This window comes from Lipomyces arxii (assembly GCF_038497795.1).
Source record: "Lipomyces arxii strain Phaff 12-163 unplaced genomic scaffold V1512scaffold_16, whole genome shotgun sequence".
Lineage (NCBI taxonomy): Eukaryota > Fungi > Ascomycota > Lipomycetes > Lipomycetales > Lipomycetaceae > Lipomyces > Lipomyces arxii.
Window position 1 is genome coordinate 38,050 of NW_027117715.1, and position 26,780 is coordinate 64,829.

The following is a 26,780-nucleotide window of genomic DNA, read 5'->3' on the forward strand; positions in this document are numbered from 1 at the left end:
ATTCGTTCAATTAGTAAACACAGAATACAGTTGGCGCATGTAATTCGGCGTAAGCGAAAGAGAAGACGCGTCGTAACGTGAGGGTGTGGTACAACAACGCGTAAGAAAAACAATACAGTCACGTGCTCGGGTTTTCTCGTATTTTCTCGGGTTCATGCGAGTTTCTCAACACTTTTGCTTTCCCGGTTCGAGTCATCTATCAAGCACGACTGACTGGACCACAGCAAATTCAGATTGCCAGAAATGCTTTTTCGGACACAATTGGCGGCACTGTTGATGCTGGTACTATTCAGCGCGACCATCGTGCATGCCTTGTTTGAAGACGATGCGTTTGTGGTTGACTGGCACATCGAGTCGACTGGTAGCTTAACTTCTGACCGCACTCTGATCTCAGCAGACTCAATTGCTGTGTTTTCAGAAGCTTCCGTGCTAGCTTCGTTGAATCCGACTAATGGATCAGTTCGATGGCGGCATTTATTGGCCGATAACGCACTGGCTGCTCATTCTCGCTTCACAAGACTCGACTCGGCCGCCTTGCTTCTCGCGGGCGCTACGCCAAAAGATCAGTCGATTTCATACGTTTCAACGTGGATCGAAGAGTCTGGATACTTATTGTGGGAAGCGTACTTGCCTCATGGTGCACCTGTCGGTGTTGCTGTGCTTGGAGACGTCTATGTGTTTTTGAGTAGCGGTAAAGTTGTCAGATTGGACAAAAGAACAGGTGTGGTTAAGTGGGAGTTCATCTTAGATGATGGCCACTCACCTGTTGATATATTTGCTACTTCACACGGAATTGCTCTTTTAACCAGAGTGCAAGAGAAAGGACTAGGCTACCTGCTGTTGGACTCAAAGTCAGGTGAACTTGTTGATACCAAATTCAGAATTTTAGACAAGAATCCAGCTGCTGTTTCAATTTTGAAAGTACCTGGAGCTGCTAAAGACTTGGTTTCCTGGACGGTCCCAGGCGAGAGCTCAGTTGTCCAGCTTGCAATGATAACTGGAACAGAATTCGTGCCATTTACCTTCAAGACAAAGTCGGCATATGCTTCGTTTGCATTGTCAGCAACATCTACAAAACTTGTTGCTAACGTTGTTGGTGAAGACGGATCTTCTTGGGTTGAAACCTATCTCTTTGATGCTGACAAGCTTCTGGAATCGTCAATCACGAACTCGGCAGACTTCTACACAACTTCAGACTCAGATATTTTTGCGATTTCCAGTTCTAAGCTTACTAAGTATACGGCAAGTACCAAACTGATTGAAACGTCCATAAGCTTACCACCAAGCAATGCCGTTTTTATGACCTGTGCAGTAGACTCGTGCATTGTGGCACTGGCGAATGGTGAATATGTTTTTATTTCGCTTGATGGCACCACCTGGACACGCGACGAATCGACATCGGAAACTGTTGCTGCTGTATTTGTTGATTTGGAAATGACCGGCGAAAGTGCAGCCATCAATGAAATACTTTTCGAGGAGCATGCACCACTATTGCAAGCATACATTCATCGCGTAAAGCGGCATTGGAAAAGTCTCGGCTCGTTACCACAGTTCTTCGTTGGATTTGGTCACAGGTTTCTGTCCGGAGATTACGAAGCAGTTCCAATCTTGGCCAACTCAACTGTGACAGACACGTTTGGACTTCGAAAATTCATTATTTTAGCGACCGCAAGGGGGGGGCTTCGGGCGTTAGATACTGTGCATGGCGGCGCGGTTGCGTGGAAAATGGACCAGGTCTTGAAAACCGATGTGATTGCCGGTATTGTGCCTGGCGGGTCAAAAGACGAGATGTACGTCGTTGGCGCATTTGGCACGCTTGCCAGAATCAATCCTTTGACTGGTGCAATTCTGACCGTGGAGAAGATTGGGGAACTTGGTTTGGGAGACAAAATTGAGTCTGTGAGTTCGTTTATAATCGACAAGATTAAGTACATCGCTGCTTGGACTGCTCACAGCGAGTTGCATTTCTTAAGTGGACCTGCTCCAGCTAAACCGATTTACTTTTCTAAGGTCGTTGACGACACGGTACAAGGCTTTGTATATACAAAGGTACGTTATTTCAGTGACTTCATTAAATCATTCTAACTCCAGATTAGGCTAAGCTTATACCTACATGGCTTTTCTCGCTGCCGACTGAAGATTATGAAATTACATCCGTTGGCGTGAGACATCCTGAGGACCAAACCGTGTCTCTCGGACGGGTACTTGGTGATCGATCGGTTCTATACAAGTACTTGAATCCGCATGTCATGGCAATCACAGCTGTCAATCCCGAGACACAATCCGCGGCAATTTTCATCATTGACAATGTGAGTGGCCGGCTGCTGTACTCGGCGTTCCACGACGACGAAGTCATTGATACGGCAGCTGGTGTCAAGGTTGCTGTTGGCGAAAACTTTGTTGTGTACAGTTATTGGAGCGAGTTGGCTGCTCGGGGAGAGAAAGTTGTTGTTTTGGATTTGTACGAGTCTGACATCAAGAATGACCGATGGAGTAATGCAAGCTATTCGGCGTTTGACGACACACCTCTACCATATGTGCAGGCGCAGGCATACTTGTTTCCACACCACATTACTTCTCTTGCCATTTCCCGTACCCGGTTCGGCATCACAAACAGAGACATCATTGCGACTTTGGATACCGCCCAAGTTGCGTCGATTCCCAAGCGATTGCTCGATGCCCGACGACCAGTCGATCGGGACCCTTCGGCCGAAGAGAAGGAAGAAATGCTTATGCGGTACGATCCGTTCGTGGTAGATGACCGTCGTGCGATTCTGTCACACGTGCGACAAGTCCTCGGAGTAAAGACCACATTATGCGCACCAGCATATCTTGAATCCACGGTGTTGGTGTTTACCTACGGTCTAGACTTGTTCTTCACGAGGATCACTCCGTCGCAACCGTTTGACATATTACCCAAGTCGTTCAACCGCGGACAACTTCTGCTGACCATTTTGGCGTTAATTATTGGTGTCCGCGTTGCGGCACCGATGGTGCAGTGGAAGCAAATCAACGCGCGGTGGGGAAAACAAAATTAAAAATAGTGTGATATGATAGTGCATTTGATGTAGTTAGGATAAAGTTATAGTTTTAGTCATCGGCCTTACTTTGTTTATAATAGAAACGCGTTTTACGCGTTATTGCTCCCAATCACAACCGATAAGACGTGTTCATTGCGTGCGAATGTGATGGACTCGTTAGAATCAGTGTCCACACAAATTTTAAAATTATGCGTTTCTAGTACGACAGGTATTGTCCGTCTGAAAGATGTTCCAACTTCACAGTCTTTGGCGGGTGGTATGCCGTCTCTGCAAAGTCCATCTGCAACGGAGAAACGAATACACGAAGTCTACAAACAGTTGGGCGAGATCAAACGACAGCAGCTGAAGTCGAACATAAGTAGGTAAACGCGTAGTTTTATAAGTCGTTTCTAACAATGTGAAGCACCAGATGATCCGGAGTTGCGACCGTACGCTACATGGACAACTGAAGAGCTCAAAGCCGAAGCTGAACGAACAAAGAAGCTGGCTGATATACGTTCAGTAATAGTTTCTGGGTATTTAATTTGCCATAATGAGAGGGTAGTGTCTAATTGATTATAGATCGTTATTTCCTATATCATTATTACAATCGAAAATTGAACAAGAAACTCAGACTGATGCCGTCGTGTTTGGCTCTGGGTTGGAGGATAAATCGGTAGAAATGACGCTGAAGCTACACAAGGAGATCGCAGATCTTAAATTGGAGTTACTAAATGAGCAGAAACGCAATAAAGGTGTGGAAATACTGTCGTGTGAAAAACTTTCTTGACTGACTGGATAGAACGGCATAGGAAGAACAGAGAGCGGACAGCTGAGATTATTCGACTGGCTGAACGGCAAAAGGAGCGGCAAAGAGAATCGATGACTGAAGACGAGAGGCAGAAATTAACGACGTACGTATCCTGCTTAGAATTGGTGATCAAATACTAAGTTTGTAGATTGAAGGAGTCAATCAAACGTTCGAGCGAAAAGATTCGTACGCTACAAGCGGTTATCCTGGTACGTAGTGGTTTAGTAGCTACTTAAATATCTGACATTTCAGGGCATCGTTTTAGCCAGCGGTCTTGACTGGGCATCGGACGAGAATCTACGGCGGATCGTGCTTCAATGTAGCGCCAACGACTTTAATTCTGCTGACGAGTTTGACGACGAGACTTGATTCATAATTTGCGTAATGACCATTAGCTATGTATTTTAACACTTCGCACAGCCTCCAACATGTTCCATGACTGACAATCTACCGGTCAGCCCTCACCAAAAAAACAAACTCCAACCTGCAAAAATAAAAACTAGGCTTTTGCTTAAAAGCCAATATGTTGCAACGAAACAAAAATGCACCCCTGATCTGCTCCCATAACGGTTAAATGACTTCCTCAGTGATTATTGTGAGTGGTATAAAAATGACAATTAGGATATATACATCAATCTATGTCGTATGTATATGCGTGTATATCGATTCCGATACTGTAAAATCACATGCCCATCGCAACAAAGCAAATCAGCGCAACTACCAAACCAAGACATGACGCCTTGCTCCGTTCGCCAGCCGCTAGGACCTCGTGCACATTCAGACGGGTAGCTATTTCTGTAGACTTATTTGATTTTCGCCGCCGTAGTGGTCGGAACTCGGACTCTATTTGGACATGTGATTCTGAAATCTGAGATTTGTCTGCTGTTTGCTCATTCATGATAATCGGACTAATAACAACCTCTGGCATGGCATCCTCAGCTTTATCTGGCGCTGAAATGCTTGACTCGTTAAATTGATCATTATTAACTTCTTGTATTCTATCAGCTCCGGCATCGATATGGACTTCATCAAAAAGTCCACTGGAAGCTGTCTCTGTTGGGCCGGAGACAATTGTAAATGTGCTGATCGGCCGTAACTCGTCTTTACCAAGATTGTCGTCGTCACTCGATATTGTTGGCATGGCTGACATGACTGATATATTGTTGAATTTGTATATGCCCTTTGCAAAAGCTCTTAAAAGTAGAGTTGTTCTGGACGATGGTCCTAGTAATGCTGAAAGGAGATGGGTTGATTGTGGTGGTGTCGGTAACGACACGATCGGTGGCTTGTATAATTGTAAACCTGGATGTTCAACAGCAGGAGCATCATGACTTCTTGGACTAGTACATAATCCGAGTTGGAAGCATGCCTAATTGTGGTTAGTGACAATAATATAAGAGCAGACGTCAACACATACTGAATCCGCAGAGCAGCCAATCGTTCCATCCACAGCACAAAAATTGCTTGCATATTCTCCTTCAGCAAGAGCTTTCAGTAACTCCTGACCAGGTTCGAGTTTTTCGATTGATGGTTTTCGTTTGTTGTTTTTTCGTTTCGTAGGTGTTCGGCAAGACATGAAGTCGTCACCAATTGAGCATGTGCTTTTGCCATCATGTAGCATATGTCTGTCTTCTGCATCTTCCGCATCTTCTGCAACAGTAGCATCCGTATTGTCAGAATCTGGACATTCGCAAGATAGATACGATGCAAAGATTCGGTTGCGTGATGCTGAAGAGCAGCAATCTGATTGTGCCGCAGGTGCTAAACTCGGATAATCAAGTAGAAGATTGTCTAATCTGCTTGTAAATAAGTGCGTGGAGTAAAGCAGGGCAATTAAGGATGATGAAAATGAGGAAAGGGTCGCGTAGGATAAAGAAAGAACCGATGCCGAAGTTGATGAAGATGATGACGTTGTTGAGATTCCTGCAGCGGCGGCGGCAGCAGCAGCTCTGGCAGAAGATGTCGATGAATCCGAAGGGCTACTAGCGGCACTGTCTGCAAATAAATTGAACGTCAACCGGGCAGCGCATATCGATACGACACATAATGATAACGTGAGCAAGAAGAGCCCAGCGCGGAGGATTTGCATGGCTTAAACCAAGTCACGTCTATACACGCATACGGACGATGTTCCTATTAAAGTCTGATTGACGATGCAATGCAAATGTAGTTTATGCCGAAATAAGTTGATTAAGCCAATTCTTAAGAGCGTTGCCGGTCTAAATTGAAGTTTTGTACGCACTGATAATCAAATTTGTGAGAGCAGATAGTCAAGACGTGCGGCGTTCTGGAAAATCACCTCTTTGGTGAGATCTGCGATACGTTGTTTTGGGTTGTCTTTGCCAATGGCGTCGTGATGTAAATGTGCTTTCTTGTATATGCAGAATAATGCCAGTTGATAATTGGTATGTGGTAAAGGTAGTTAAAAAAAATTTGTAACGGAGAAAGGAACAAAGACCAGCACAATAATATTGAGGTGGCTGTTGCGATATCAAAGCGATTGCGTGCACGGAAACTAGTTAATAGTGAGCAGCTGCAACCTAGCCGCCTTCAAAATTGAGGGTTTCGAGATGAGCAACCGCCAGCTTTCACGATTAGGCGAACGAACTCTGTGTGGACACTTGCGTAAAAGTACCCCAGCCCTGGAGGTACGGCCTTTGTCTTGCCTCTGTCGCACGAAATCTACATGCGTTACACAAAGTAACCCTAGCGCCTCATCCGTACCCGGTACCGTAAATCATTTAGCCCTAAACCTGTTGATAGCGGCCGCCGAAAAGTTTGCCATTACAAAGTTTTAAAAGCGCTTTTGCGTTTCCGTCGGCGAGAAGCAATTAACGCCCCCCTGATTGGCCGACCGGTTATAAAATCACGTGATGTTTAGATGACACTGAGGGACCAGATTTACAAATTCTCTCTCTAATCCAGGCGCGTTTTCATTTTCGCAATTCAATCTTTAATAAACTTTTAAATTGAATTTACAAATTGCTCAATAAATGTACAAATATTTTTGTATCTGATAGTTTGCCTTGTGTCTAATCCGTCTTTTTTGTCGTGCTCTTCTCTTCACCGCAAAATATCCAAAGCAAGATGAACAGAAACCACGCGCCGATAACAACAAGTATCGATGTGATGTAAGGATACGCGTTTGGGATCTCAAAACTTCTTAAAAACTCGTTATGGCCAAAGTGTCGCACGACGACGGTTCGTTTGTCCTCAATATACGATAGTCCAGTTCGTTTGTAATTCAATTTGAATGTGAACATTCCATGCTGGTCCGGTGTTGTAAATGTCGTCTTGAATGATGTACTCTCCTCGTTTTCTGATGGAGACAGAGTAATTCTATAGTATGGATCCAGCATAGTGAACTCAAGCTGAACATCATCTGCAATGTATGGCACCCATTTGTCATTCACATACTCGCTGATTTTTGCTTCATATTCAACATCTTGTTTTACCCGGTAAATATATGGGTCCTGTTCTGTCGAATTGATAAGGTTGTGGGTCACTGAATCGAGCCTAATGACGCCGCTTTCTTGAAACACCCATTTCGCAACATCCGTAGCAAACTTCCGGTTAGCGCTCTTCTCGTTATTGAGTAAATCATCAGAAAACAATTTATCTGTGCTAACGATGACGGCGCGGGCGTTATTTCTTGTTTGAATTCCAGCAACTAAATATGCTTGCGTGCCAGACGCAAATGGGGATTCTGATGCAAGCATCTCCTCAGTCGGATCAAATGTGTAAGCAGTTTCACTAGCACGCAATATGGGGACGATCAAATCATTATTGCCCAACACAAACGCTTGTCCTGAAGGGTATATTAATTTTTCCGAGCCACCAAGAGCCGAGACCGACTTGGAAACAGTATTGGATGAATCTAGCACCAAAACATCGTGAAGTTCTGGTGACAAATCGGCATCATAGTTAAAATGATCGACAATTTTGATGTCTCGAAAAGGTAGTTGAATATCGATTTCTCTAGCAAAGTCGCGAACTGAGTTAATAGCATGCTGTTCAGGATTTAGCAGAATAAGCACATTCCCGTCCTTCGATATGAAGTCCAAGAATGGTTTTGTGAGTAAATTAGGACCTAATTGTTTCTGTGTAGAAGGCAATGTCAAAATGACGTGGTCGTAATTTCGTTCGCCATATATGAACAATGAGAGATCAGGATCGAGAGGTGAACGAATATCGATTTTGAACCCTCGTTCTATAAAATTATCAGTGATAGTTCAGTTTATATGGTCATTTAGCTCACTCTTCAAATCACCCAAAAACACCGTGTAGTCATCTATATTAAATGATGAATCAGCAACAAATAGTGCTCGCGAGCCAGTTGTAGACAGCGCTAATACAGACGAGACTGTGATGCATAACGTAACAAGTAAAGCAGAAAACATTTCAACAAACAGTTTTTGGTTTGATCCAGATCACTACTAGTAGTAATGACTAAACTGTACAACTATGTGACAAATCAACAATTTTGCTTTGCAACTATTTATTTAATTGCAGCTTTGTGTAACGAACTGGATGCTGCTCTTACTTACTGAATGGACCAGGTCTCGAGGCTTGCGTGTCCAGACTGAAGTCTAAAATTTGATACAAACCCCTTACTCAACACGCGTTAGACAAGTTAACTTATATCGCCAAAATATTTAAACCTTATTAATACAATAAGTTACTAAATTAATTATATTTAAGTTTATACTTGGTGAATGTTATTGTCGCGACGAGCACAAGTCGAGTCGCGCGCGAATCGTCAACACACTTTTTCAAGCAATTTGACGCGACAAATCATCGCCAATCGCGATTGGACTAGTACGTATGACTATAAATGCACTCAATTCCCAGGCACCGTCGCCAACAATATTGTCTTCCAAACCAAAAATGTCTGGTTCAAATGTGGCTTCGAATTGGAGATCGGACGATGAAGCAGACAATTTCGTAATCGATGAGACCGGGAGAATTGCTGAATTGTCGGATAGATCTGAACAACCCATTGAACGAAACATTTTAAACAATCAAGGTGAGATTTGTTTTCTGGTATAATGAAAGTAAATATTTACACTATAGACATGAATTCATACACTACTCTGTCCTCATTACCATCGTTTGGATCTCCAGTTGAAGAGAGCGAATATCCAATTGCAGCATCAACTCCAAACAAACTATTTACTTCAAGATTTAACTCTAGTCCGCTTGGACTCGGTTTAAATACTCATTCTACTTCAGCCACCCAGTTCAGATTCACTAATAGTGGTTTTTTCACGTCTTTGCAATCTCTTGATCGTGCTTCTGAAAAGTCCTCGTCTCTTTATGCGACATCTGGATTAAAAAGTGCTTTTCAGAGTACTAGTTTTCAGAAACCCTCATCACTTGACGACGAGCCAGAAGATGAAGACATTACTACAAGCTCGGAAATTGCTCGCCGTGACGCAGAGGTTTGCTATTTCGTGTTAAGTATTGAAGCATAGCTGACATTGTTTCAGAGATTAGAAAAACTGACATCGGGTATTCAACCAACTTTGCGGTCGCCTAAAGCATCGTTACCTTCATTTTTACAGTCAAGAAATCAAAGTAAAATAAAGACTTCTCCACTGACTTCTCCATCTCAATCTCCGACACCGGTAGACAGAAGCGGTTCTTCTTCAGCGCAAGGCTCATTTTCACTGCAAGGCGTTCGCGGACTGTCGCCTACCCCATCGAATAAAAGTAACGAGCAGTCGCCGTCACCAGTACGCAGATATTTTATTCCGCCTTTGCAGCCTATGCAATCTGATGAAGGTGAAAACCTTGAGGCAGAATCAGGCAAATATCATAGCTCACAAACAGATGATTCTTCAGAGACTTCGGATCTGCCACCAAGAAATACAGCTGCTACTAATTCAACTTCTAAACATGATGTTAATCAATTGAACACGCAGAATACATCTAAAACAGACAATTCTCAGTCCTCTCGGCCAACGACGCCTCAAACTTCGCCATCAAGGGCCAAGCCAGTAGTTAGTCATAGACTGTCGCCCAAACCAAATGGGAAATCACCATTGTCAATGCGAGTGCTACGTGACCTATCACGTTGTATGAGTTCGCCGTCTAGCCTCATTAGCGACAGGTCGCACCAAGGCAGCCCAGATCCTATGGGTGGTAGCAAAAGCCCTAAGAGCAGGATGAACGTACAAACTACTAAGGATTTCGAGGCGAAAAGAACGTCGGCGGGTAAGATTTTAAATAATCTTGAACTGCTAAACATGGAAATGCAACAGACTCAGCAAGAGTTTGATACTCTTGAAAAGAAACTGGGAGCCATGTCAGAAGGAGATCACGACGTTGAACCAAGCACAGCTGAACCTGTTCTTGACAACTCAGATATGCAAGCCGATGACGACATTGATTTGAACAAAATCCTAATGGTCAATCCTGAGCGGCATGCACTGTTCCAATTTGTGATTCAGCTATATAAGCTAATTTTAGTCTGTTTATTTTTGGTTCTTGCTCTCAACGGGTACGTGTTAACTCTGTTTTGGTTTGAATTTGCTAATGTCCTTCAGTCTGCTTTCGTTTCTCGACAGACAGTCGTTATTCCGACCGTATATCGGACCTGAGATTGCTCTTGGGCGCCGCGGTACTTTCATGTGATAAATTTACACATGTATTGTTATTTTAGTGTGACATATTCCACCGGCCTTGGATGTGATGCCAGAGAAGTGTTGTGCAAGTTTGGGTCTACGATGATGTCTCGGTGTTTTGTTCATTTTTGGGTTTGGTTTCTACATTTAATACAAATGCAAACCCTTATAAAAGAGTTTTGCTTAAACTAATGCTAAAACTTTTACGACTTTCATCTTTCTACTAGTATACATTTACCCGTCACCAGAATTATGCTAGCCGGTTGCTGAAAGGCTTAAACTTTCGTTTGGCCTTCAACTCCAAAATCTTTTCTTGATCCATTTTAAAGTTCTTCAACAGATCATTCATTCGTGCCTTTTTTTCCTCGCGTACCTGGTACCGGTAAAAATCCTTCAACTCTCCCTTCTTTTGTCGCTTCTTTGCTTCTTCCCTCAAAGCGTCAGATGAGATTGCCGCGCCTGTTCGTCCGACTTGGCGGGACACTGTCACAAAACCGTCCTCATCTGGGATAGACAACGCCCGCTTAGCTAATTTCTCCTTCTCCGCTTCAGCCTTGTTGTACGCAGCAACAAAGGAATCCACCGTGGCTTGCAGTGCCTCACTGGGAAGATATTGCCGTTTGTGAATGGCGAGATATCGAGCTGATCCACACATGGCAGCCACGTCTTCACTTTCAGCTTCTTCTGAGTCAGAAAGACGCCAGACTGGTGGTGTAATCCGTTTAGATAATGCAGCTAAAGCAGTACTGAATGACTTTTGGTCTGAGAATAACACATGACAAGCGCTACCAGTTGGAAGAATGCGTCGAATTTGCGAAGCATCAGATGAGTGCAGTCCTTTTAAAGATGCCATACTAGGAATCGCCTCAAATGAGCTTCCAGTTGGTGAAGATAAAAATGTGACTGTCTTTATGGCTGAAGATGAAATGCTTGCAACTGATGAAAAAAGAACATGAATATGAAGGGTTGTGGTGTTAATAGGCAGATTTGCAATGAATAAAGTTTGCGAAGGTTTATCGTCACCAGGGTTACTATGCTTTCTAATATATAGAAAATGCTTCACAGACTCTTGATCATATAAATCTTCTTCATCTTCATCATCTTCGTCCACTGGGTTCTTTGGTACCGCAGGTAAGAGCATCGGGAGTACAAAATAACCATTTATAACATCTGCAGGCATATTATCCAGTAATGACACTTTACGCTTCTTTGAGGCACCATTCTTGATTCCTTTCGCCATCTTTAAAGAGTCAAAGGAAGGCATTTGAAATTTTGAACAGAAATTTCAAAAATTGGGAGACTTTAGACGTGCGGCGTAAAATGTTCTATTACGGTTTCAGAGAGCTTTAGGGCTTAAGACTCTAGGTACGGGACCCCTGAAACCCCCTGAACTGCCTCGAGAATATGAATCCGGTTGTGAATCCCCTCGTGAAGAAGTGTTTGTTCATTGGAGACACCTACGTGCCGATGACCGGCGTGCTAGAAGTACATTGGACGCAGTTTCAGTGTGACGCAGTTTTTTTATGTACCTTGAGCGTGATTTGGGGCTTGTCAACGTTGCGTTAGGCATTGGCTGCGACCATGAGCTATAGGCAGGACGCCAAAATCTCACACGCGGGCAACAATAGTTGCCCATTTGAAGCCCATTTCTGGTTTTTACGAACATAATTTTAGGAGAGCCTATACTGAATTTTTTTGTCAGAGGGTCAGACATAACCCGACGGTCGATCGGGTTACTGTGGTCTATAGCACCATCAACCATAAAGGATAAGGCGAAGTAATCAAATTCGACAGCACGCATAGCCATTTCTCGGCCTTGGAACGCGTCTATCGACACAGCCTCAACCTCTTTGTACAGCTCCATACGCAAGGTGCCTTTAGTAGCAGCTACAGCACAATGTACGACCACTGTTCTTTGTAAGGAGCGACGATTTTTATTGGGTTGGGCTTGGGTCGATCTCGGAAAATTCAGTGACAAGTTTCTGGACGCTCGCAGCCTTGAACCCTTTAAGTCACTTGCTTCGCTGACCAAAATCTCCTCTAATTTTAAGTTCGACAAAGTTTGACCAAAACATTATCAACGTGCCCACAAAACGCCTCGGAAAATAAATGTTCTGACCAAACCGCTCCCGGTATCCCCCTGTTCTGAAAACTGCGTCCATAAACATGTTGCTTGGGAACTCGATTAGACTGTCTCATAAAAAGTTTCAATCTTCTCCCCGTCACTTAACCTCGATTTGCTAAACTCTTGCTTAAGCTGCATCCGTTTCGGCAGCCCGACCTTATTGTCATTCAACTTGATCTGCTCTTTGGTTGTACCGGTATATACCCTTACAATCGTCAGCGTGCGGCTTTTGACGACAAAATTGAAATTTTTTACTGAGCTCGAAGAATTCTCCCAAACAAATTTTTTGCATCTATTTTTCTAGTCAACGATTTTCAAGGCGGACAAAGGCAACATTAGTTTCAAGCGAGAATTCGGAGGATAAATGCAAGTTTCTTAGTATCAATTAAACAACGAACAACTGACATTGCTAGGTCTAGAATCATAGTCAAGAACTTGCCGCTTAATCTTTCAGATGACAGATTTCGGGAACATTTTGCTGAACATGGGGGAATTATTACTGATTGCAAGCTGATGAGGACACGGAGTGGAATGTCTCGTCGGTTTGGCTTTATTGGCTTCAAATCAGCTCAAGATGCGACCGACGCTGCAAACTATTTTAATCATACTTTTATTGGCATGACCAAGATCGAAGTTGACTTAGCAAAAAATGTATTGTTTGGTGTTGTGTACAAGACTCTGCTTCTTTTTTGCTAACTGAATAATTAGATCAATGATCCTACAATTCCGAAACCGAGAAGAGAACTAGAGCAAACTTCACAATTCGTTCATAGTATTGAATCAGACAACCGTAAGCGTCGGAAGGTAGGGGACGAATCAACAGAAACGGCGAATCCTAAGCTGCGAGAGTTTATTGACGTTATGAAATCTCGTGGCAACGAGAGAACGTGGGCCAATGATGATTTTGTCGGCGAGTCCAGTGTGAACGCTTCAGAACCAGAGCAGCACTTTGATGAAAAGGCTTCTAAATTTACTTCTGTGAGCACAAAGAACAAAAAAGTAGAAGAAAAGGAAGAAGTGGAAGTGGAAGTGAGAGCGGACGAGGTGTCTGAAGAAGAAAAACCGAATTTAGCGGCTACGGAGATGACTGACGACGAATGGTTGCGGGCCAGACGAACAAGAATCCCTGCTGTCCCAGTCGGGGATAGTACGATCGATGAGGCTGAGCAGGCAGAAGAAAATGATGCTCCGGTTGTACCGCCAGCTGAGTCTGAGGTTTTGGAAGAGAAATCTGAACAAGACGTCAATCTTGAATCAATTCGATCAACTAGAAGACTTTTTGTGCGGAATCTGTCATACGGGTGCACAGAAGAGGATTTAGCCGAAATTTTCGGGCAATATGGAGAATTAGAAGAGGTATGTTTAGTCAATTCTAACATCCAGATTTATAAAACGTTCAATGTGATGAATATTCCTTGATAGGGACATCCGAAACACAAAGTGTTTTTGATGAGAAAAAATTTAGATAGTACATTTCTGACAATCATTTTATATCTCTGTGTGTTTAAATTGGTTGCAGTTGGTATTAACAAACTCTAGGTGCACATTCCAGTCGATAAAGAAACTCATAATTCGAAGGGCTTTTCGTATTTGTTGTTTGTCAATGGAGATGATGCGTGTAACGCGTACACTGGCCTTGACAGACAGTCCTTCCAAGGACGACTGCTACATGTTCTACCGGGTCAACCGAAACGTGAGAACAAGATGGATGAGTTTGAGCTTTCGAAGCTACCACTAAAAAAGCAATTAGAACTTAAACGCAAAGCTACAGCTGCAAAAAATCAGTTTGCTTGGAGTAGCTTGTACATGAATGCTGACGCTGTTGTGGAATCTCTCGCAAGTAAAATGGGAGTAACCAAATCGGATTTGCTGGATCCGGACTCTACAGATGCTGCAGTTCGTCAGGCTATGGCCGAAGCTCATGCTATCGATGACGCCAAACGATATTTTGAAGCTGTCGGTATGGATCTGAATGCGTTTTCAGATACCCAAAGTGGCCGAAGTGATACGGTTATTCTGGTCAAGAATTTCCCGTTCGATACTACGATCGAAGAAATTCGAGATGCTTTTTCTGAGCACGGGGAAGTTCGCAGGGTGCTGATGCCGCCTAGTAATACGATTGCAGTGGTTGAGATGGCTACCGTGCCTCAAGCTCGTGCTGCGTTTACGAAGCTTGCTTACAGGCGATTCAAGAGCTCGATTATATATCTTGAAAAAGCTCCGAAGAATCTTCTTAAATCATCCAGTTCTCTTCCTATTGGCCCATCTGCTGCTCAGGAGAAGGCTAAAAAAGCGAAAGTTACAGCTGCGGACCTTAACGAAGTTGAGGATGAAGAGGATTCTGGTCCAGGAGTTGGCAGCACGAGTTTGTTTGTTAAGAACTTGAATTTCAAGACTCGCACGAATGATTTGACTGCTGCATTTAGTCCGCTACAGGATTTTATCCGTGCTGAAGTGAAGATGAAACGAGACACCAAGAACCAAGGACAATGGCTCAGTATGGGCTTTGGCTTTGTGGAATTTAAGAACAAAGAGTCTGCCGATATGGCACGACGTGCAATGGCGGACTTTGTTCTCGATGGACACAAGTTGGAAATCAAGCTTTCGTCCAGAGGATCTGACGCGCCTGTTGAACAAAATGCCAAGAGTAAAGTTGCTCCAAAGACAAAGATCATCATCAAGAATTTGCCGTTTGAGGCATCCAAAAAAGACATTCGGCAACTATTTGGTGCGTTTGGTCAGTTGCGTACCGTTCGGTTACCTCGCAAATTTGACAACAGTGCTCGTGGTTTCGCTTTTGCCGAGTTTGTATCTGCAAAGGAAGCTGAGAGTGCGATGGAAGCTCTGGCTGGAGTGCATTTGCTTGGGCGTCGGCTGGTACTGCAGTATGCCGCTCAAGACGCTGCGTCTGCCGAAGAGGAAATTGAGCGGATGCAGAAGAAGGTGCGGAAACAGGTTGCTGGTGAGAAGATCGCGTCGTATAGCTTGTCTGGCAAGAGGAAATTTAACATTGACGGGAATGAGGATGAGGAAATGGATGGTTAAGGAAAAATTGGTTCACATTGCATTCAAGGCGTTATAATAATCTGTACTTTACCCCAGCATTTTATAGTAGTAGTAATAGAGGAGGCAGACTTCGGTTGCATAAGTAGAAGAGTTTTCAGGGACAATGATTACCCCTGAACTAAATACGCTGAGGTTGACTGACCCCTCGATTCGCTAAAATACTACACCTGGGCTAAAGCGGATTTGATTCGCTGCAAAGTGGCTCAAACTGGCGCAATTGGGAATTGTACGGTAAATCATCACTAGCTATGTCGGTATGTTATAGTACGAAGACGGGTTCATGGCGGTGCTGCGAGGATGCATTGATTAGTCGCGCTGTTCATGATTGTTCTGATCTGATTTATTTAATATTTTAGAACTGGGACACTGCAGTGCAAGATTATACTGGTTCGTGGGATACCCCAACGACTGCAATAGATAATTCATGGAATGGACCTCAAAAACAAGACTTTGAGTCGTCCAGTGGAGCAATTCAAAAGAAAAATGCTCGGCCTGATAAAAGTAAAGTGCCACGATCGCCTCGGGAGTCACGAAAATTTCAGGAACCGCGAGATTCTTGGACTCAAGGCTCCAAGCCGGCATCTAAATCAATATCATCAAAGACGTCGACGCTGCCAGCACCAAAAGCGGCTCGAAAGATTTTACAGCGGCTGCCAAAAACCGCCGAAGAGGACGGATCTTCGTGGGGGATTCCTGGAGTTGGAGATGCAGATTTGTCATGGAATACACCAGTGTCAGATAATTTGGGATCGAACTGGGATGCCGCGTCTGCGCAAAGTGTTTCTAAAACTGATACTAGTGGGAATGATTCATGGAACACCTCAAAGAGTTTAACGCCATTTTCAGATCAGTCATTTGGGACGAGCAAGAAGTTGCCCGTAATGTCTAAAACCAAGTCAAGACAAACGTTCACTGTTACGAATGGTAAGGCGCGTGAAAATAGAAATCGACTGAACGGGCCAGCAAGTAACAGACCATCCGAGCGTGACAAATCCAGTCGTGATAAGCGCGATGGGTCTCGGGCTGGTAAAAGTGCACCAAAAGGCCAAAAGAAAGACTTTGCCGTTGCAGCGCCTGCAGAGCGAATGGGCATTGATGGCATGTCAACTACCGTCGCAAAGCAGCCCGTATCGAATAATAGCTGGGACATTGCGCCCTCGCAACCATCTGCTCAATTCAGCGCTAGTGTGGATGATTGGACAAGCAATTCCATGCAGCACATATCAAACGATAGCTGGGACAAGCCTTCGCTTCCATCTACACAATTTGGTGCCAACACAACAGTGCCTTCGGATGACTGGACAAGCAAGCAGCCTACGAATGACAACTGGGACAAGCCATCGCTTCCATCTACACAATTTGGTTCTAGCACAGCAGTATCGTCGAACGACTGGACTAGCAAGCCGATAGCCAAGAGTCAGCAGGCAGATACATGGACTTCTACACCTACATTTGAGCACGCCGAATTACCTGATTTCATTGCATCTGCTCAGAAGCCGGAAACCGATAAATCCGACACGGCGACAGCTGTCGTGGCGAGCACTTGGGACGCTGCGACTTCTTCGGCTGCTCAACTGGACAACCGGAGTACGCCTGCGTTGACGACGCCGGGCACCAACTGGAATGTCTCCGTACGATCAGAAAATTCAAGCGCGGCTCGTCAAATAACAACTGCAATGGCGGCTGCACCTGTCTTTGTTCCGGGCGGTTTAACGTCAAAAAAGAACGATGTGAGTAAGGTTGAGAACAAGCTTTCGGTAGCAGCGGCAGAGTTTGTGCCGTTCGGTCGACAAAAATCAGATACATCACACCCGGCAAGTCCGGACATTTCGATGTCTGCAAGTGGCTGGGATGCTGAACAGTCTATTGCGATCACAGATCAATGGAGTAAGTCTGTGCAGCCTGTCACGGAGTCTTGGGACACAGGTGCCGCATTGGCGAATGGGGCTCTATGGTCAACAGCCCCTGATCCTGCTACCAATACTGTTCAGTCACAAAGCTTTTCTGCTGGCCCTGCTGGGGGCTCTTGGGATACAGGTACGACATCGACAGTCCGAAGCGCGCCAGCTTCCGGTACAGATACAACTTTAGTGCAATTAGATGAGTGGGCGCCAGCTCCTGAGCCCGAAACAGCCACATCATCAACAAATGAGTGGGCACCAGTTTCGGACTTATCAGCGTCGACAGAAGGGGCACCGCTTGCTGGCCCGACTGAATCTTCCTTTAGATCGCAGTCGCAAGCCAGTGGCATGACCGCAAAGGCACCGATGGCGCGAGGTGCAGAGCGGTCAATCAGGTCGGAGCAGCTCAGGATAACCAGGGCGGACAATGGGCCCAAACCAGATTGTGACGGATCGGCCGGGCGAGGCCGCCGTCAACAGAGCAGGACGGAGAAGAGGGGGTCGACTAAAACTAGTAAGAAATCTCAAGCGTCTTGGGATACGCCAAATAATTTGGGTCTGAATACGCCTAATGAATGTGGACGGGATATTTCTGGCGCAGGTCACGATCGGGCAAATTTTCCAAGCTGGGACACTGTCAGTGCACCAAGTGAAAGTACAACCAACGCAAATACATCGAGTTGGGACACGCCAAGCTCGATAGGGTGGGATACACCAGCGGGTCCGAGCAAAGACCCGGAATGGAACCTGCCGGTAGTAGAGTCGTCCAAAGCATCCGGGCCGCAAAAGCAGCCGCTTGAAAAACATTTGAAATCTAGTGCTCAGACGCAACTGAAACGGGGTGTGGGAGCGAGCAAAAACGCGAATTTGTCCGACAGTAAATACAGCAATGGGCAAAAAGTTGATCGGGGTGCGTTTAAAATTGGTCGTGGTGGTTCGAAATTTGAAGGCCCAGAGAAAGAAAGAGATTGGTCCAATCTTCGACAATCCAACTTGTATAAACCCAAGTCCAAGTTCGGGACCAAAAACAAGTCCAAGTCCGAGACCAGGAACAAAAACAAGAACAGGCCTGATGATAACAGCTGGGGTATTTCGTTTGAGAACAAGGATGACGAGTCGTCGCCGTCGCGGGATAAGCCGGCTAAAGCGTTTGAGGAGGCGCCGTCGTGGGACAAATCTGCTATTCCATTGGAGGAGTCTGCTTCATGGGACAAGCCAATTGAGCAAACCGCGGGGCCGGCATCGACCTGGGGTACTGAAGCTGACCCTTTGGATAGTTACTGGTGAATTGCATCAAATCTAAAAGTAAGTTACTTCAAAATGGACTTTTTGCATATTAAACCCCATATATTATACATTTTATATTCATTCACTCTACCGCCGTCTTCGTCCACCTCCTCCTCCCCGACCCCATCGATCATAGTCCCTACCATCATGATCTCTATCCAGCGACCTGTAATCTCCACGATCTCCACGGTGCCCACGATCTCGTCTATCCGAGTCATAAGACGACGATGGCGGCGGTTGCTTGTTCCCAATTTTCTCCTGCAAAGCTTTATATGACGCACGCATTTGCGCGTATCCTTGATGCATTTTCCCTCCAAAATGATCCGCCAACCGTCTGTCATTATCGAGTCGTGAGAGGTACGCGCCACAGACGTCACAGACTTGAAGTTTTTGATGGCCGGAAGGACCTAAATTGTCGTTTATATTCCTGAGTTCGCGCTCTTTTGCTTCTCTGTCGTGGCGCTTTACTTTGATATTGTAGTACTCTTTTAATGCACGTTCAATCAGTCCGTATTCGCCTAAGACTTCAATCTCAAGAAGTGAGGCATCGATCGCTTCATTAATCTGATCAATTGCTTTAAGCTACACTCGTTAGAACACATCTGCCTACTAAAGTATTCACTCACAATCGCTGTTGTCTGTGCAATCTCATCCGGCGTGCGCTCCAATCGTCTCTGTGCGGCATCTATCCGTCTATTACAGTCCAGCACGTACTTCTCCAGATCTCGCAGGTAATCAAACTCGAAACTGCTGAAATCGCGGCCGTTGTCGCGTTCACGCAAGTACTCTGCTTTCTGACCCTCGGAATGGATCTTGGGACATAAACCTAAGTCTTGCTTGGTATTCGTGAAGAGATCGTGGGGACAAGTGCCGACCAAATAGCTTTTGCAGACTCGAGGATCTGTGAGTGATATTTCTTGTCTCTTAGAGGTGCGTCCGGCAAGCGCATCTGCGCCCATCAATTGCTTATATTCTATTAGTACGTCATACTATAACACTATTTTATATACCTCAAGCAATTTTCGTTGTTCAGCGGCCATATTGTTAGTAATTTTTTTAACGCAGTCTTCACACGCAAAATGTAAAATATCGTCAACTCAGGGGCTTCTACGTATACTTTCAATCTATGAGCAAAAATGTCCTAATTATACAAAAAATAAAATACTCTGCAAATGCAAACACAAGAATCCAATCGTAATTAAAAAGAACCGCTTATTCACCCAAAAATCTAACATAATAAGAAAATGATGCATTATTGACTTTTAATGCCAGACTGAAAACCTCAAATGAAAGCTCAAAAGTCAATTAATGGCTTCAAAGCTTTGTCATATCGCGCTCATAAAACAGCACGTATCCATCTCTAGAAACGACTTTCTCTCTCGGGCATATGGCTACCCTACTGTCATCAAATACCAACCAACCTTTGTTATTCTTATGCACATATGCAGTATAATGACCTCCTTTCAACGAACCATAATGATTAACAACCCCGTATAAATTATACACAAATGGCTTTCTTTGATCAGCAGGTTGAGGATATTTGTCAAGCCAAATCTTGTCCTCCTGTCTGTAATCAGGCCAATATTTGGTCAAATCAAGCTTATGCGTGGGGTAATCGACAAAAGTGTCAAGCTTGTTGGTCCAGCGACCACTAGACTTGAAACGTTTCAGATGAATAATCAGGAAAATTGGCAATCGCGAAATTCGTAGTGTTTTGATTGCCCGCTGTGATTTCTTGCATTGCGGACACAACCTAAATTTGTTAAGACAAATCACAAAAGCACTATCAAACAACTTACCAAGCATCATCACCTTCAAGCACCTCCTCATCAACAAACATATCAAAACACTGCTCAAGACTGACATTCCGTCCAGGTGCAATTGGCAACGACAGAAACGAAAACGGATTGTAAGTCGTTGACGTAAACCCACACACACTGCACCGCAGCCGACTTTGATACTGGCCCTGGAACATGTCGACTATTGCAGAACTGTCGGACTTTAAATACCGTTCCCATTCTAGAAAAGACGCGTATCGAACGGTAAACTTTTCCCGAACTCTTTCTTCCTGCTCGGTCGGTGGAGGAAGTCTAGGTTTGCCGCCGTTTGCGTTCAGATCCTCGTGCAGCCCATCAAGAATAAACGTCAAGAACTCTTGCGCATCATGCTGATCATTTCCTGAGAATTCTGGATTAAGCTTTCCGACCACGCCCTACATTTATTAGCTTGAGCCCACTTAAAAGTAAAACAACCTACCCGCATGACCGTCGGCACAAGAAACGTGCATTGATCGTTATACAGCGACCAAACTAAATTACCAAACGCAAATGTCAGCTCTCCTTTCGAGCCAAGCTTGTTGTTCGGATTGATGCTCTTCTTGTACGTCCCGGTTAGAAAAAATCTCGCAAGTAAACTGGTGCCGGCCAGACATTGTACGATACTATTCATGTAGCACGTATTCCCAAGATTCTTCAATCCTGTCAGACCCGCGCTGACCTCTCCCAGTCCTGAAAAATTGTTTCCGATAGCCAGTTGCTTGTTGTCATTTCTAGTCACATTCACAGAAGGCGAGAATGATGCCATAGCGTCGAGAGACTGCGAGCTTCGGCGCACGAGCTCACTGTGCTGCTTCTCTGACGTTATTGGAGGGAGACTTGTACCAGCAACAGGTAAACTATGACTTGACACCCGTCCATTGTAAGAAACACGGTCTACCACTGGAGTCGGTCGTTTTGGCATTAGATCTTGCGGTGTGGCGGTGGCACGTCGGAAAAAGTCATTCATATCTCGATTGAAGTTCATTTCAGGATAATCTAGCTTTGTTTCCACTGCAGAAGACGTTCGTCGCGGCGTTACCGAACTTGGGTTGTAAGAGTAATGTGTTGAGGGCAATTGGCTCAACGCTCGTGTATCCGAAGCCGATTGATATCTGCTGGTCTTCAAGTCCATACTTGGTGACGGTGATGCTGAAGTCTGCGGTTTGCGAGAATATTCTTGTTCGTATGACATGGTGACAGCGTCGCCTGAAAAATTATGATCTCTCAAGCCATTAGATTTCTTGGCTTGTACAGACGGAGTCCTACTGCTGACTAGACTGTTTCGTCCACAGTAGTCTACCCAAGCATCAATGCCGCCAATCAACAGTACAGGCTGGCGCTTCAAACTTTTGATGGGCTCCCGCTCGTAGATTATATTAAACAAGTCTTGCAATGCCAGTTGTTGAAAATTGCTGGTAGAACCATCGATAAAATTACTAGTCCGGGAGTCTTGGTCGTAATAAACAATCATCTCAAACAAATGTCTATTACCAAAGGCGGTTTGCTCTTTTGATGGAGACAGCACCAGAGCATCTTCTAATTCTAAACCAGTTTGACTGCGTTTGTTAGCGCCGCTCTATTGATTAAGTTTAATACAATACTTTGGTCTTAAGATAATCGGATCAATGTTGACGACATTTCTGGCGTATATATGACCTTCATCAAAGCTATCTCGTGGCCGCACGTCCAGTAAAAGAACTTGATCAGGTACTTCTTGAAGAAACGTGGCGAGCATGTCCGGATTAATTTCTGCAACTCTTGGAAAGTGAAAAGACTTGGAAATCGGTTTGGGCGGCGGTGGAGCGGAATGCAACGAGGATGGCGGAGGCGGTGACGGAGTATATGACGGATGCCGACTAATTTTTGTAGAAGAAGCCTTTATTGAAGACAGTTTGTTTACATTATCTGATCTGCGCAAACCGCCAAAACTATCTTGCCGTGAAGGTAGTGAAGCGGGGAGCGATGGTAGCGAAGTCGGAACTGAAGGCAACTCCAAGGCTGAAGTTGCATAGTTACTCTCATGATAGCCATTTGATTCCGCAGTTGCAATTGGTGTTCTAACAAGATATTCTCGAGGTCCATTTGGTATTTTTGGGGGAGGATTTGCGCTTCGCGACGAAGTAGAATGTGCATGTGTAGTCGCAGAAGATGGAGGCGGTGGTGGAGGCTGAGATGGTGGCCTTGAGTAATTTGACAATGACGGAGACGAATATGAAGCCTCCATGTAATTTATAGAAGAAATTTGCTGTTCGTGCCGTGCACGCCTATCAGATAAATTTGTACCCTTGAATCTAAGCCTATTGAATCGTTCCTCGATTGAAGGCGAAACAGTCGGTTCATCAGGTAAATGAGCCATTGAAGAAGACGGAAATGACCGGGAACTGTCAACGCCTGGACCCCCAAATCCAGGGTCACTCATGACTAAAAGTCAGACAGGGTTTAGAGATTTGTATGGAGGATTTGAGAGATGATATTAGTGTGGAAGTCGGAGATTTATTGATTAATACTGGCTGGCGATTATTAGAGCGGCTTTGACGTTTATCTCGAACAAAGTTCAGGGTTAATGAGGGTTAAAATGTTACTATTGATTATACAAAATAACTGGTTATTTTATATATAAATAGTACTAATATGAGAATAACTTATTATGATTTGTATAGACTATACGGTCTATTATAGTTTACTAAGAATGAACTGGTGAATGAACTAATTTATTCTTAATAGGCTGATTTATTTAGCTGTTATGTTATTACTTAGTGACATTTGCCAGCAAATGATCCAATATAAGTGTATAAACTAGTGCACTTACGTCATAAACATAATTACATAATGCTTTTATGTTGTGCCGCACTAGTCACGTGACTATGGTACATACTGTAATTGCATACGAATCATTGGAACATTCATCTTACACACTCAACAACAAATATCAAATGTCGTGGTTTTCATCAGGTGGCATTTTAGACGAGCAGATTGAGCGTGCAACGTCTGAAGCTCTTCCAAGAGGAGAAATTGATTTGGCTCTCAATCTCGAGATATGTGATCAGATTCGAAGCAAGAGTGTTCCTGCGAAAGATGCAATGCGATCACTCAAGAAGCGACTAAATCATAAAAATCCAAATGTGCAGTTGCTGACACTTAAGGTAAGTAATCTATTGTCAAACAGTGATGTTAGACATTTATAATGTGATAGTTATCAGATGCATGTGTTAAGAACGGAGGATATCATTTCTTAGTCGAAATTGCGTCAAGAGAGTTCATGGACAATCTGGTGTCTCTGCTAAAGAGTCCTTTGGGTATAAATAACGACGTGAAGACTGAAATTCTGGAGTTGATCCAAACTTGGGCTACTGTGTTTGACGGTCAGATTCAACTGGGTTATGTTGGAACAATTTACAAGGAACTTAAGAGTCAAGGTGCGTATTGGATTCAATGATCTATACAGTAATACTCATTTCATAGGATTTGATTTTCCAGAGAAAAATACAAAGGTTTCTGCGTCATTTATCGATTCATCAGCGGTACGTATGAATGCTTATGTAGCGCTCTGCTAACATGCGGCAGCCACCAGATTGGACTGATTCAGAGGTTTGTATGCGATGCCGCACACCATTCTCATTCACCAACCGAAAACATCATTGTCGCAATTGTGGTAATGCTGTCGATCAGAACTGTTCTTCTAAAAGTATTCCACTCCCGCACCTTGGCATCACGCAACCAGTTCGAGTATGCGACGCTTGCTACGCTTTAAAACATGTGCCACAACATAAACATCATCGACACAAGTCAGAAGATAGGAAGAAGAACGGACTGTCAGCTGCTGATGGAGAAGACGACGATTTAAAACGTGCACTGAGGATGAGCTTGGAAGATGCAAAGCCAGTGTCGTCAGGATATACTGCACCCGCACCGGCTCCTGCTAAACCTGCACCTGCTGCGTCTATAGAAGAAGAGGATCCTTTAATCAAGGCTGCGATTGAAGCCAGTTTACGGGATATGGAACAGCAGGCAAAGAAGGCAGAGCCAGCATCTGTACCTACAGCTACTTCTAATGGTACTTCTAATGGCCAACCGGCGCCTTCTAAAGCTGCAATATCATCCGTATGTGCAAATTTACCCAGTATGAATAATGCTAACATGACAGAACCAAATTTCACTTACAGATATTGAAAACATCAACTTGTTTTCAATTTTAGTTGACCACCTGTCGAATGACAATCCAGGTGCTATTTTACGAGACCCGAAACTGCAAGAATTATATGACCATGTTGTCGGACTACGGCCAAAGTTTTCGCGAAACGTGGTTGAGTCGATTGGCAAATACGACCAGCTGGTGGAGATGTACCAGAAGTTGTCAACCGCGATGCGATACTATGACCAGATGCTTGAAGCACGGCTAGGATATGCGACGTACGGTCGACGGTATTGATGTTAACAAAGGCATTTTTATTTGAGTTCAGGAGAACCAGGTTAGGGTATTTTAAACCTTAAATATATGTAGTTGTAGGAAACTTCGAGAACAGACTAAACCCTACATGATTCGAAACCCTAAGAAAGAACAGAAAGAATAAAAAGTCTTGGGATGAGCTCTCGTAAATTCTGCCATCTTTTCTACGCAATTTGATTATTCAATTAGTGCAATAAAGAAGTAATTGGTGAGTAATTGGTTGCGCGATATAAACACAAGCAGCTCTTTAGCAATTGAAATGACGATATAACGCGATTTTGCTGTGCACCAGTCTGAAGGATTTGTACTCTTCACTATGTGGACTTAATTATCTATACCCAAATTTCTGATCTCTAAAACGCGAAAGAGTTGCTTGTGTCTGGTATCGTTCTGGAATAGAGGGCATGACTAATCAATTATATAGATAAAATGGTTTTGCATAACCCGAATAATTGGTAAATACCCTTTTTCTTTGCTTTTAGTTTTATTTGAATTTCTATCTTTTTGAACAAAATATTCATCATTTCATCCAGGCATTGGGTCGATAAGAACTGCGTAGACTGGTCCAAGACGTATTTTAGTGATAAACTGGTCGGGATCAGCGCGACTTCGGATACCGCATCAGTCACAATCAAGAAGCTTGTTGATCTGACTGGCGATGTCGATGTTAATCAGCGCAAGGGAAAAGTGATTAGTCTGTTTGATGTGAAGATTGTGCTTGATTATGAAGGCACGGTTGATGGCACTGAAGCAAATGGAACGATTACGATTCCTGAAGTCGCGTATGATACAGAGGAAGATGAGTATGTGTTTGAGGTAGCAATCACTGGCGAAAATCGGGAAAAGCAGCCTGTCCGGGCACTTATTCGAGAGAAAATCATTCCAGAGCTGAGGACCAAACTTGCGGCATTCGGACCTGATTTGATTCAAAGTGCGTTTTACTTGTTTGATACGTAAGATAGTACTGACCTAATAGCCCATGGAAGTGACATACAGCATCCCGTCACTGAAAACAAGTCAAAATACACTTCATCGATCCAAGTGTCACAAAGTTCGCCAAAGCCTGTAGCGTCGACTGCAAAGAAGACAACCACTTCGACAGCGGCGTACAATACCACAAGCATGAACTTGGACTCAGTTTACTCAACTAGTGCTGCAGAACTATACACTACGTTCCTTGACCCCGGCCGTGTGACAGCATGGACCCGGTCGCCTCCTGTCAAGTTCTCGCCCGTTGAGGGTGGAGAGTATGCTTTGTTTGGCGGGAGTGTCTCTGGCAAGTTTCTCAAACTGGTGGAGAACAAGTCGATTGAGATGTCATGGCGCTTGAAAGACTGGAAGCCGGATCATTACGCGAACCTTAAAATCACATTTGACCAGGGCCAGGGCGAGACAAAGACTATTGTCAACTGGAAAGGCATCCCGGTCGGACAGGAAGTATGTTTTTCATATAACGCAGGTTGTAAAGTTACTAACAGTAAAAGGACGTCACAAGAGGGAATTTCGAGGAATACTACGTCAAGTCAATCAAGCTTACGTTTGGGTACGTAAATTCGTCGTCTTATTCAACGCGCGTCAAGCTTGGGCTGTGTTGCGCTGTTGGTTTGTTAAGCATTGTTCTAATGCGAATTTTTTCATATAGGTTTGGCGCTGTTCTGTAGAGATGGCGTAACGATTATT

General features: G+C 44.1%; 12 protein-coding genes across 12 annotated transcripts; 7 read left to right on the forward strand and 5 right to left on the reverse strand.

The window, feature by feature from the left end:
• The first annotated feature begins 88 nt into the window (after positions 1 to 88).
• On the forward strand, positions 89 to 3,150 carry V1512DRAFT_277409 (uncharacterized protein). The gene is made up of 2 exons (XM_066917907.1): positions 89 to 2,049; positions 2,097 to 3,150. The coding sequence occupies exons 1-2, from the start codon at positions 244 to 246 to the stop codon at positions 3,036 to 3,038; spliced, it is 2,748 nt and encodes a 915-aa protein (XP_066770139.1). The 5' UTR covers positions 89 to 243; the 3' UTR covers positions 3,039 to 3,150.
• V1512DRAFT_265847 (centromere protein H (CENP-H)-domain-containing protein) lies at positions 3,121 to 4,466 on the forward strand. Its single transcript, XM_066916983.1, has 6 exons — positions 3,121 to 3,399; positions 3,445 to 3,556; positions 3,603 to 3,775; positions 3,823 to 3,934; positions 3,980 to 4,040; positions 4,084 to 4,466. Exons 1-6 carry the CDS (start codon positions 3,189 to 3,191, stop codon positions 4,198 to 4,200), a joined length of 786 nt encoding a protein of 261 aa, XP_066770140.1. The 5' UTR covers positions 3,121 to 3,188; the 3' UTR covers positions 4,201 to 4,466.
• Positions 4,291 to 6,160, reverse strand: V1512DRAFT_48238 (uncharacterized protein). The gene is made up of 2 exons (XM_066918410.1): positions 5,249 to 6,160; positions 4,291 to 5,200 (listed from the first exon to the last, which is right to left on the reverse strand). The coding sequence occupies exons 1-2, from the start codon at positions 5,918 to 5,920 to the stop codon at positions 4,514 to 4,516; spliced, it is 1,359 nt and encodes a 452-aa protein (XP_066770141.1). The 5' UTR covers positions 5,921 to 6,160; the 3' UTR covers positions 4,291 to 4,513.
• Positions 6,161 to 6,776: 616 nt separating this feature from the next.
• Positions 6,777 to 8,375, reverse strand: V1512DRAFT_265850 (Dolichyl-diphosphooligosaccharide--protein glycosyltransferase subunit WBP1). The gene is made up of 2 exons (XM_066916984.1): positions 8,090 to 8,375; positions 6,777 to 8,041 (listed from the first exon to the last, which is right to left on the reverse strand). Exons 1-2 carry the CDS (start codon positions 8,229 to 8,231, stop codon positions 6,864 to 6,866), a joined length of 1,320 nt encoding a protein of 439 aa, XP_066770142.1. The 5' UTR covers positions 8,232 to 8,375; the 3' UTR covers positions 6,777 to 6,863.
• Positions 8,376 to 8,516: 141 nt separating this feature from the next.
• On the forward strand, positions 8,517 to 10,649 carry V1512DRAFT_265852 (uncharacterized protein). Its single transcript, XM_066916985.1, has 4 exons — positions 8,517 to 8,857; positions 8,905 to 9,272; positions 9,321 to 10,333; positions 10,380 to 10,649. The coding sequence occupies exons 1-4, from the start codon at positions 8,656 to 8,658 to the stop codon at positions 10,465 to 10,467; spliced, it is 1,671 nt and encodes a 556-aa protein (XP_066770143.1). The 5' UTR covers positions 8,517 to 8,655; the 3' UTR covers positions 10,468 to 10,649.
• Positions 10,650 to 10,707: 58 nt separating this feature from the next.
• On the reverse strand, positions 10,708 to 11,697 carry V1512DRAFT_249075 (ribosomal RNA-processing protein 7-domain-containing protein; the record flags this gene model as incomplete). Its single annotated transcript, XM_066914596.1, has 1 exon — positions 10,708 to 11,697. One exon carries the CDS (start codon positions 11,695 to 11,697, stop codon positions 10,708 to 10,710), a length of 990 nt encoding a protein of 329 aa, XP_066770144.1.
• A 164-nt stretch (positions 11,698 to 11,861) lies between these two features.
• V1512DRAFT_277415 (uncharacterized protein) lies at positions 11,862 to 15,731 on the forward strand (the record flags this gene model as incomplete). Its single annotated transcript, XM_066917908.1, has 4 exons — positions 11,862 to 11,962; positions 12,996 to 13,233; positions 13,291 to 13,938; positions 14,122 to 15,731. 4 exons carry the CDS (start codon positions 11,862 to 11,864, stop codon positions 15,625 to 15,627), a joined length of 2,493 nt encoding a protein of 830 aa, XP_066770145.1. The 3' UTR covers positions 15,628 to 15,731.
• Positions 15,732 to 15,785: 54 nt separating this feature from the next.
• On the forward strand, positions 15,786 to 19,266 carry V1512DRAFT_292456 (uncharacterized protein). Its single transcript, XM_066918295.1, has 2 exons — positions 15,786 to 15,902; positions 16,005 to 19,266. Exons 1-2 carry the CDS (start codon positions 15,897 to 15,899, stop codon positions 18,834 to 18,836), a joined length of 2,838 nt encoding a protein of 945 aa, XP_066770146.1. The 5' UTR covers positions 15,786 to 15,896; the 3' UTR covers positions 18,837 to 19,266.
• Positions 18,856 to 19,908, reverse strand: V1512DRAFT_265862 (uncharacterized protein). The gene is made up of 3 exons (XM_066916986.1): positions 19,847 to 19,908; positions 19,463 to 19,801; positions 18,856 to 19,418 (listed from the first exon to the last, which is right to left on the reverse strand). Exons 1-3 carry the CDS (start codon positions 19,874 to 19,876, stop codon positions 18,924 to 18,926), a joined length of 864 nt encoding a protein of 287 aa, XP_066770147.1. The 5' UTR covers positions 19,877 to 19,908; the 3' UTR covers positions 18,856 to 18,923.
• A 53-nt stretch (positions 19,909 to 19,961) lies between these two features.
• On the reverse strand, positions 19,962 to 23,151 carry V1512DRAFT_265864 (uncharacterized protein). Its single transcript, XM_066916987.1, has 4 exons — positions 22,255 to 23,151; positions 21,093 to 22,209; positions 20,636 to 21,048; positions 19,962 to 20,589 (listed from the first exon to the last, which is right to left on the reverse strand). The coding sequence occupies exons 1-4, from the start codon at positions 23,070 to 23,072 to the stop codon at positions 20,151 to 20,153; spliced, it is 2,787 nt and encodes a 928-aa protein (XP_066770148.1). The 5' UTR covers positions 23,073 to 23,151; the 3' UTR covers positions 19,962 to 20,150.
• Positions 23,152 to 23,586: 435 nt separating this feature from the next.
• On the forward strand, positions 23,587 to 25,082 carry V1512DRAFT_210880 (uncharacterized protein; the record flags this gene model as incomplete). The annotated part of the gene is made up of 5 exons (XM_066913517.1): positions 23,587 to 23,796; positions 23,847 to 24,069; positions 24,116 to 24,174; positions 24,218 to 24,754; positions 24,798 to 25,082. The coding sequence occupies 5 exons, from the start codon at positions 23,587 to 23,589 to the stop codon at positions 25,080 to 25,082; spliced, it is 1,314 nt and encodes a 437-aa protein (XP_066770149.1).
• Positions 25,083 to 25,198: 116 nt separating this feature from the next.
• Positions 25,199 to 26,770, forward strand: V1512DRAFT_48421 (activator of Hsp90 ATPase). The gene is made up of 6 exons (XM_066918411.1): positions 25,199 to 25,308; positions 25,525 to 25,555; positions 25,634 to 26,031; positions 26,077 to 26,537; positions 26,585 to 26,643; positions 26,743 to 26,770. Exons 2-6 carry the CDS (start codon positions 25,530 to 25,532, stop codon positions 26,759 to 26,761), a joined length of 963 nt encoding a protein of 320 aa, XP_066770150.1. The 5' UTR covers positions 25,199 to 25,308; positions 25,525 to 25,529; the 3' UTR covers positions 26,762 to 26,770.
• The last annotated feature ends 10 nt before the right edge of the window (positions 26,771 to 26,780 follow it).

Bases quoted from the DNA above. Each gene is read 5' to 3' on its own strand.
- V1512DRAFT_265852 (XM_066916985.1), top strand. From the start codon at position 8,656: ATGACTATAAATGCACTCAATTCCCAGGCACCGTCGCCAACAATATTG. The intron at 8,858-8,904 runs GTGAGATTTGTT...TTTACACTATAG, and splicing joins AAACATTTTAAACAATCAAG to ACATGAATTCATACACTACT. The intron at 10,334-10,379 runs GTACGTGTTAAC...AATGTCCTTCAG, and splicing joins TTGGTTCTTGCTCTCAACGG to TCTGCTTTCGTTTCTCGACA.
- V1512DRAFT_265862 (XM_066916986.1), bottom strand. From the start codon at position 19,876: ATGGCCGCTGAACAACGAAAATTGCTTGAG. The intron at 19,802-19,846 runs GTATATAAAATA...ATAGAATATAAG, and splicing joins AACAACGAAAATTGCTTGAG to CAATTGATGGGCGCAGATGC. The intron at 19,419-19,462 runs GTGAGTGAATAC...TAACGAGTGTAG, and splicing joins TTGCACAGACAACAGCGATT to CTTAAAGCAATTGATCAGAT.
- V1512DRAFT_265864 (XM_066916987.1), bottom strand. From the start codon at position 23,072: ATGAGTGACCCTGGATTTGGGGGTCCAGGCGTTGACAGTTCCCGGTCA. The intron at 22,210-22,254 runs GTATTGTATTAA...TAACAAACGCAG, and splicing joins CCGATTATCTTAAGACCAAA to TCAAACTGGTTTAGAATTAG. The intron at 21,049-21,092 runs GTAGGTTGTTTT...TAATAAATGTAG, and splicing joins TTGTGCCGACGGTCATGCGG to GGCGTGGTCGGAAAGCTTAA.
- V1512DRAFT_277409 (XM_066917907.1), top strand. From the start codon at position 244: ATGCTTTTTCGGACACAATTGGCGGCACTGTTGATGCTGGTACTATTC. The intron at 2,050-2,096 runs GTACGTTATTTC...ACTCCAGATTAG, and splicing joins AAGGCTTTGTATATACAAAG to GCTAAGCTTATACCTACATG.
- V1512DRAFT_265847 (XM_066916983.1), top strand. From the start codon at position 3,189: ATGGACTCGTTAGAATCAGTGTCCACACAAATTTTAAAATTATGCGTT. The intron at 3,557-3,602 runs GTATTTAATTTG...AATTGATTATAG, and splicing joins CGTTCAGTAATAGTTTCTGG to ATCGTTATTTCCTATATCAT. The intron at 3,776-3,822 runs GTGTGGAAATAC...CTGACTGGATAG, and splicing joins TGAGCAGAAACGCAATAAAG to AACGGCATAGGAAGAACAGA.
- V1512DRAFT_48238 (XM_066918410.1), bottom strand. From the start codon at position 5,920: ATGCAAATCCTCCGCGCTGGGCTCTTCTTGCTCACGTTATCATTATGT. The intron at 5,201-5,248 runs GTATGTGTTGAC...AACCACAATTAG, and splicing joins TTGGCTGCTCTGCGGATTCA to GCATGCTTCCAACTCGGATT.
- V1512DRAFT_48421 (XM_066918411.1), top strand. From the start codon at position 25,530: ATGGTTTTGCATAACCCGAATAATTG. The intron at 26,032-26,076 runs GTGCGTTTTACT...CTGACCTAATAG, and splicing joins CGGACCTGATTTGATTCAAA to CCCATGGAAGTGACATACAG. The intron at 26,538-26,584 runs GTATGTTTTTCA...TAACAGTAAAAG, and splicing joins GCATCCCGGTCGGACAGGAA to GACGTCACAAGAGGGAATTT.
- V1512DRAFT_265850 (XM_066916984.1), bottom strand. From the start codon at position 8,231: ATGTTTTCTGCTTTACTTGTTACGTTATGCATCACAGTCTCGTCTGTA. The intron at 8,042-8,089 runs GTGAGCTAAATG...ATAATTTTATAG, and splicing joins GTTTTTGGGTGATTTGAAGA to AACGAGGGTTCAAAATCGAT.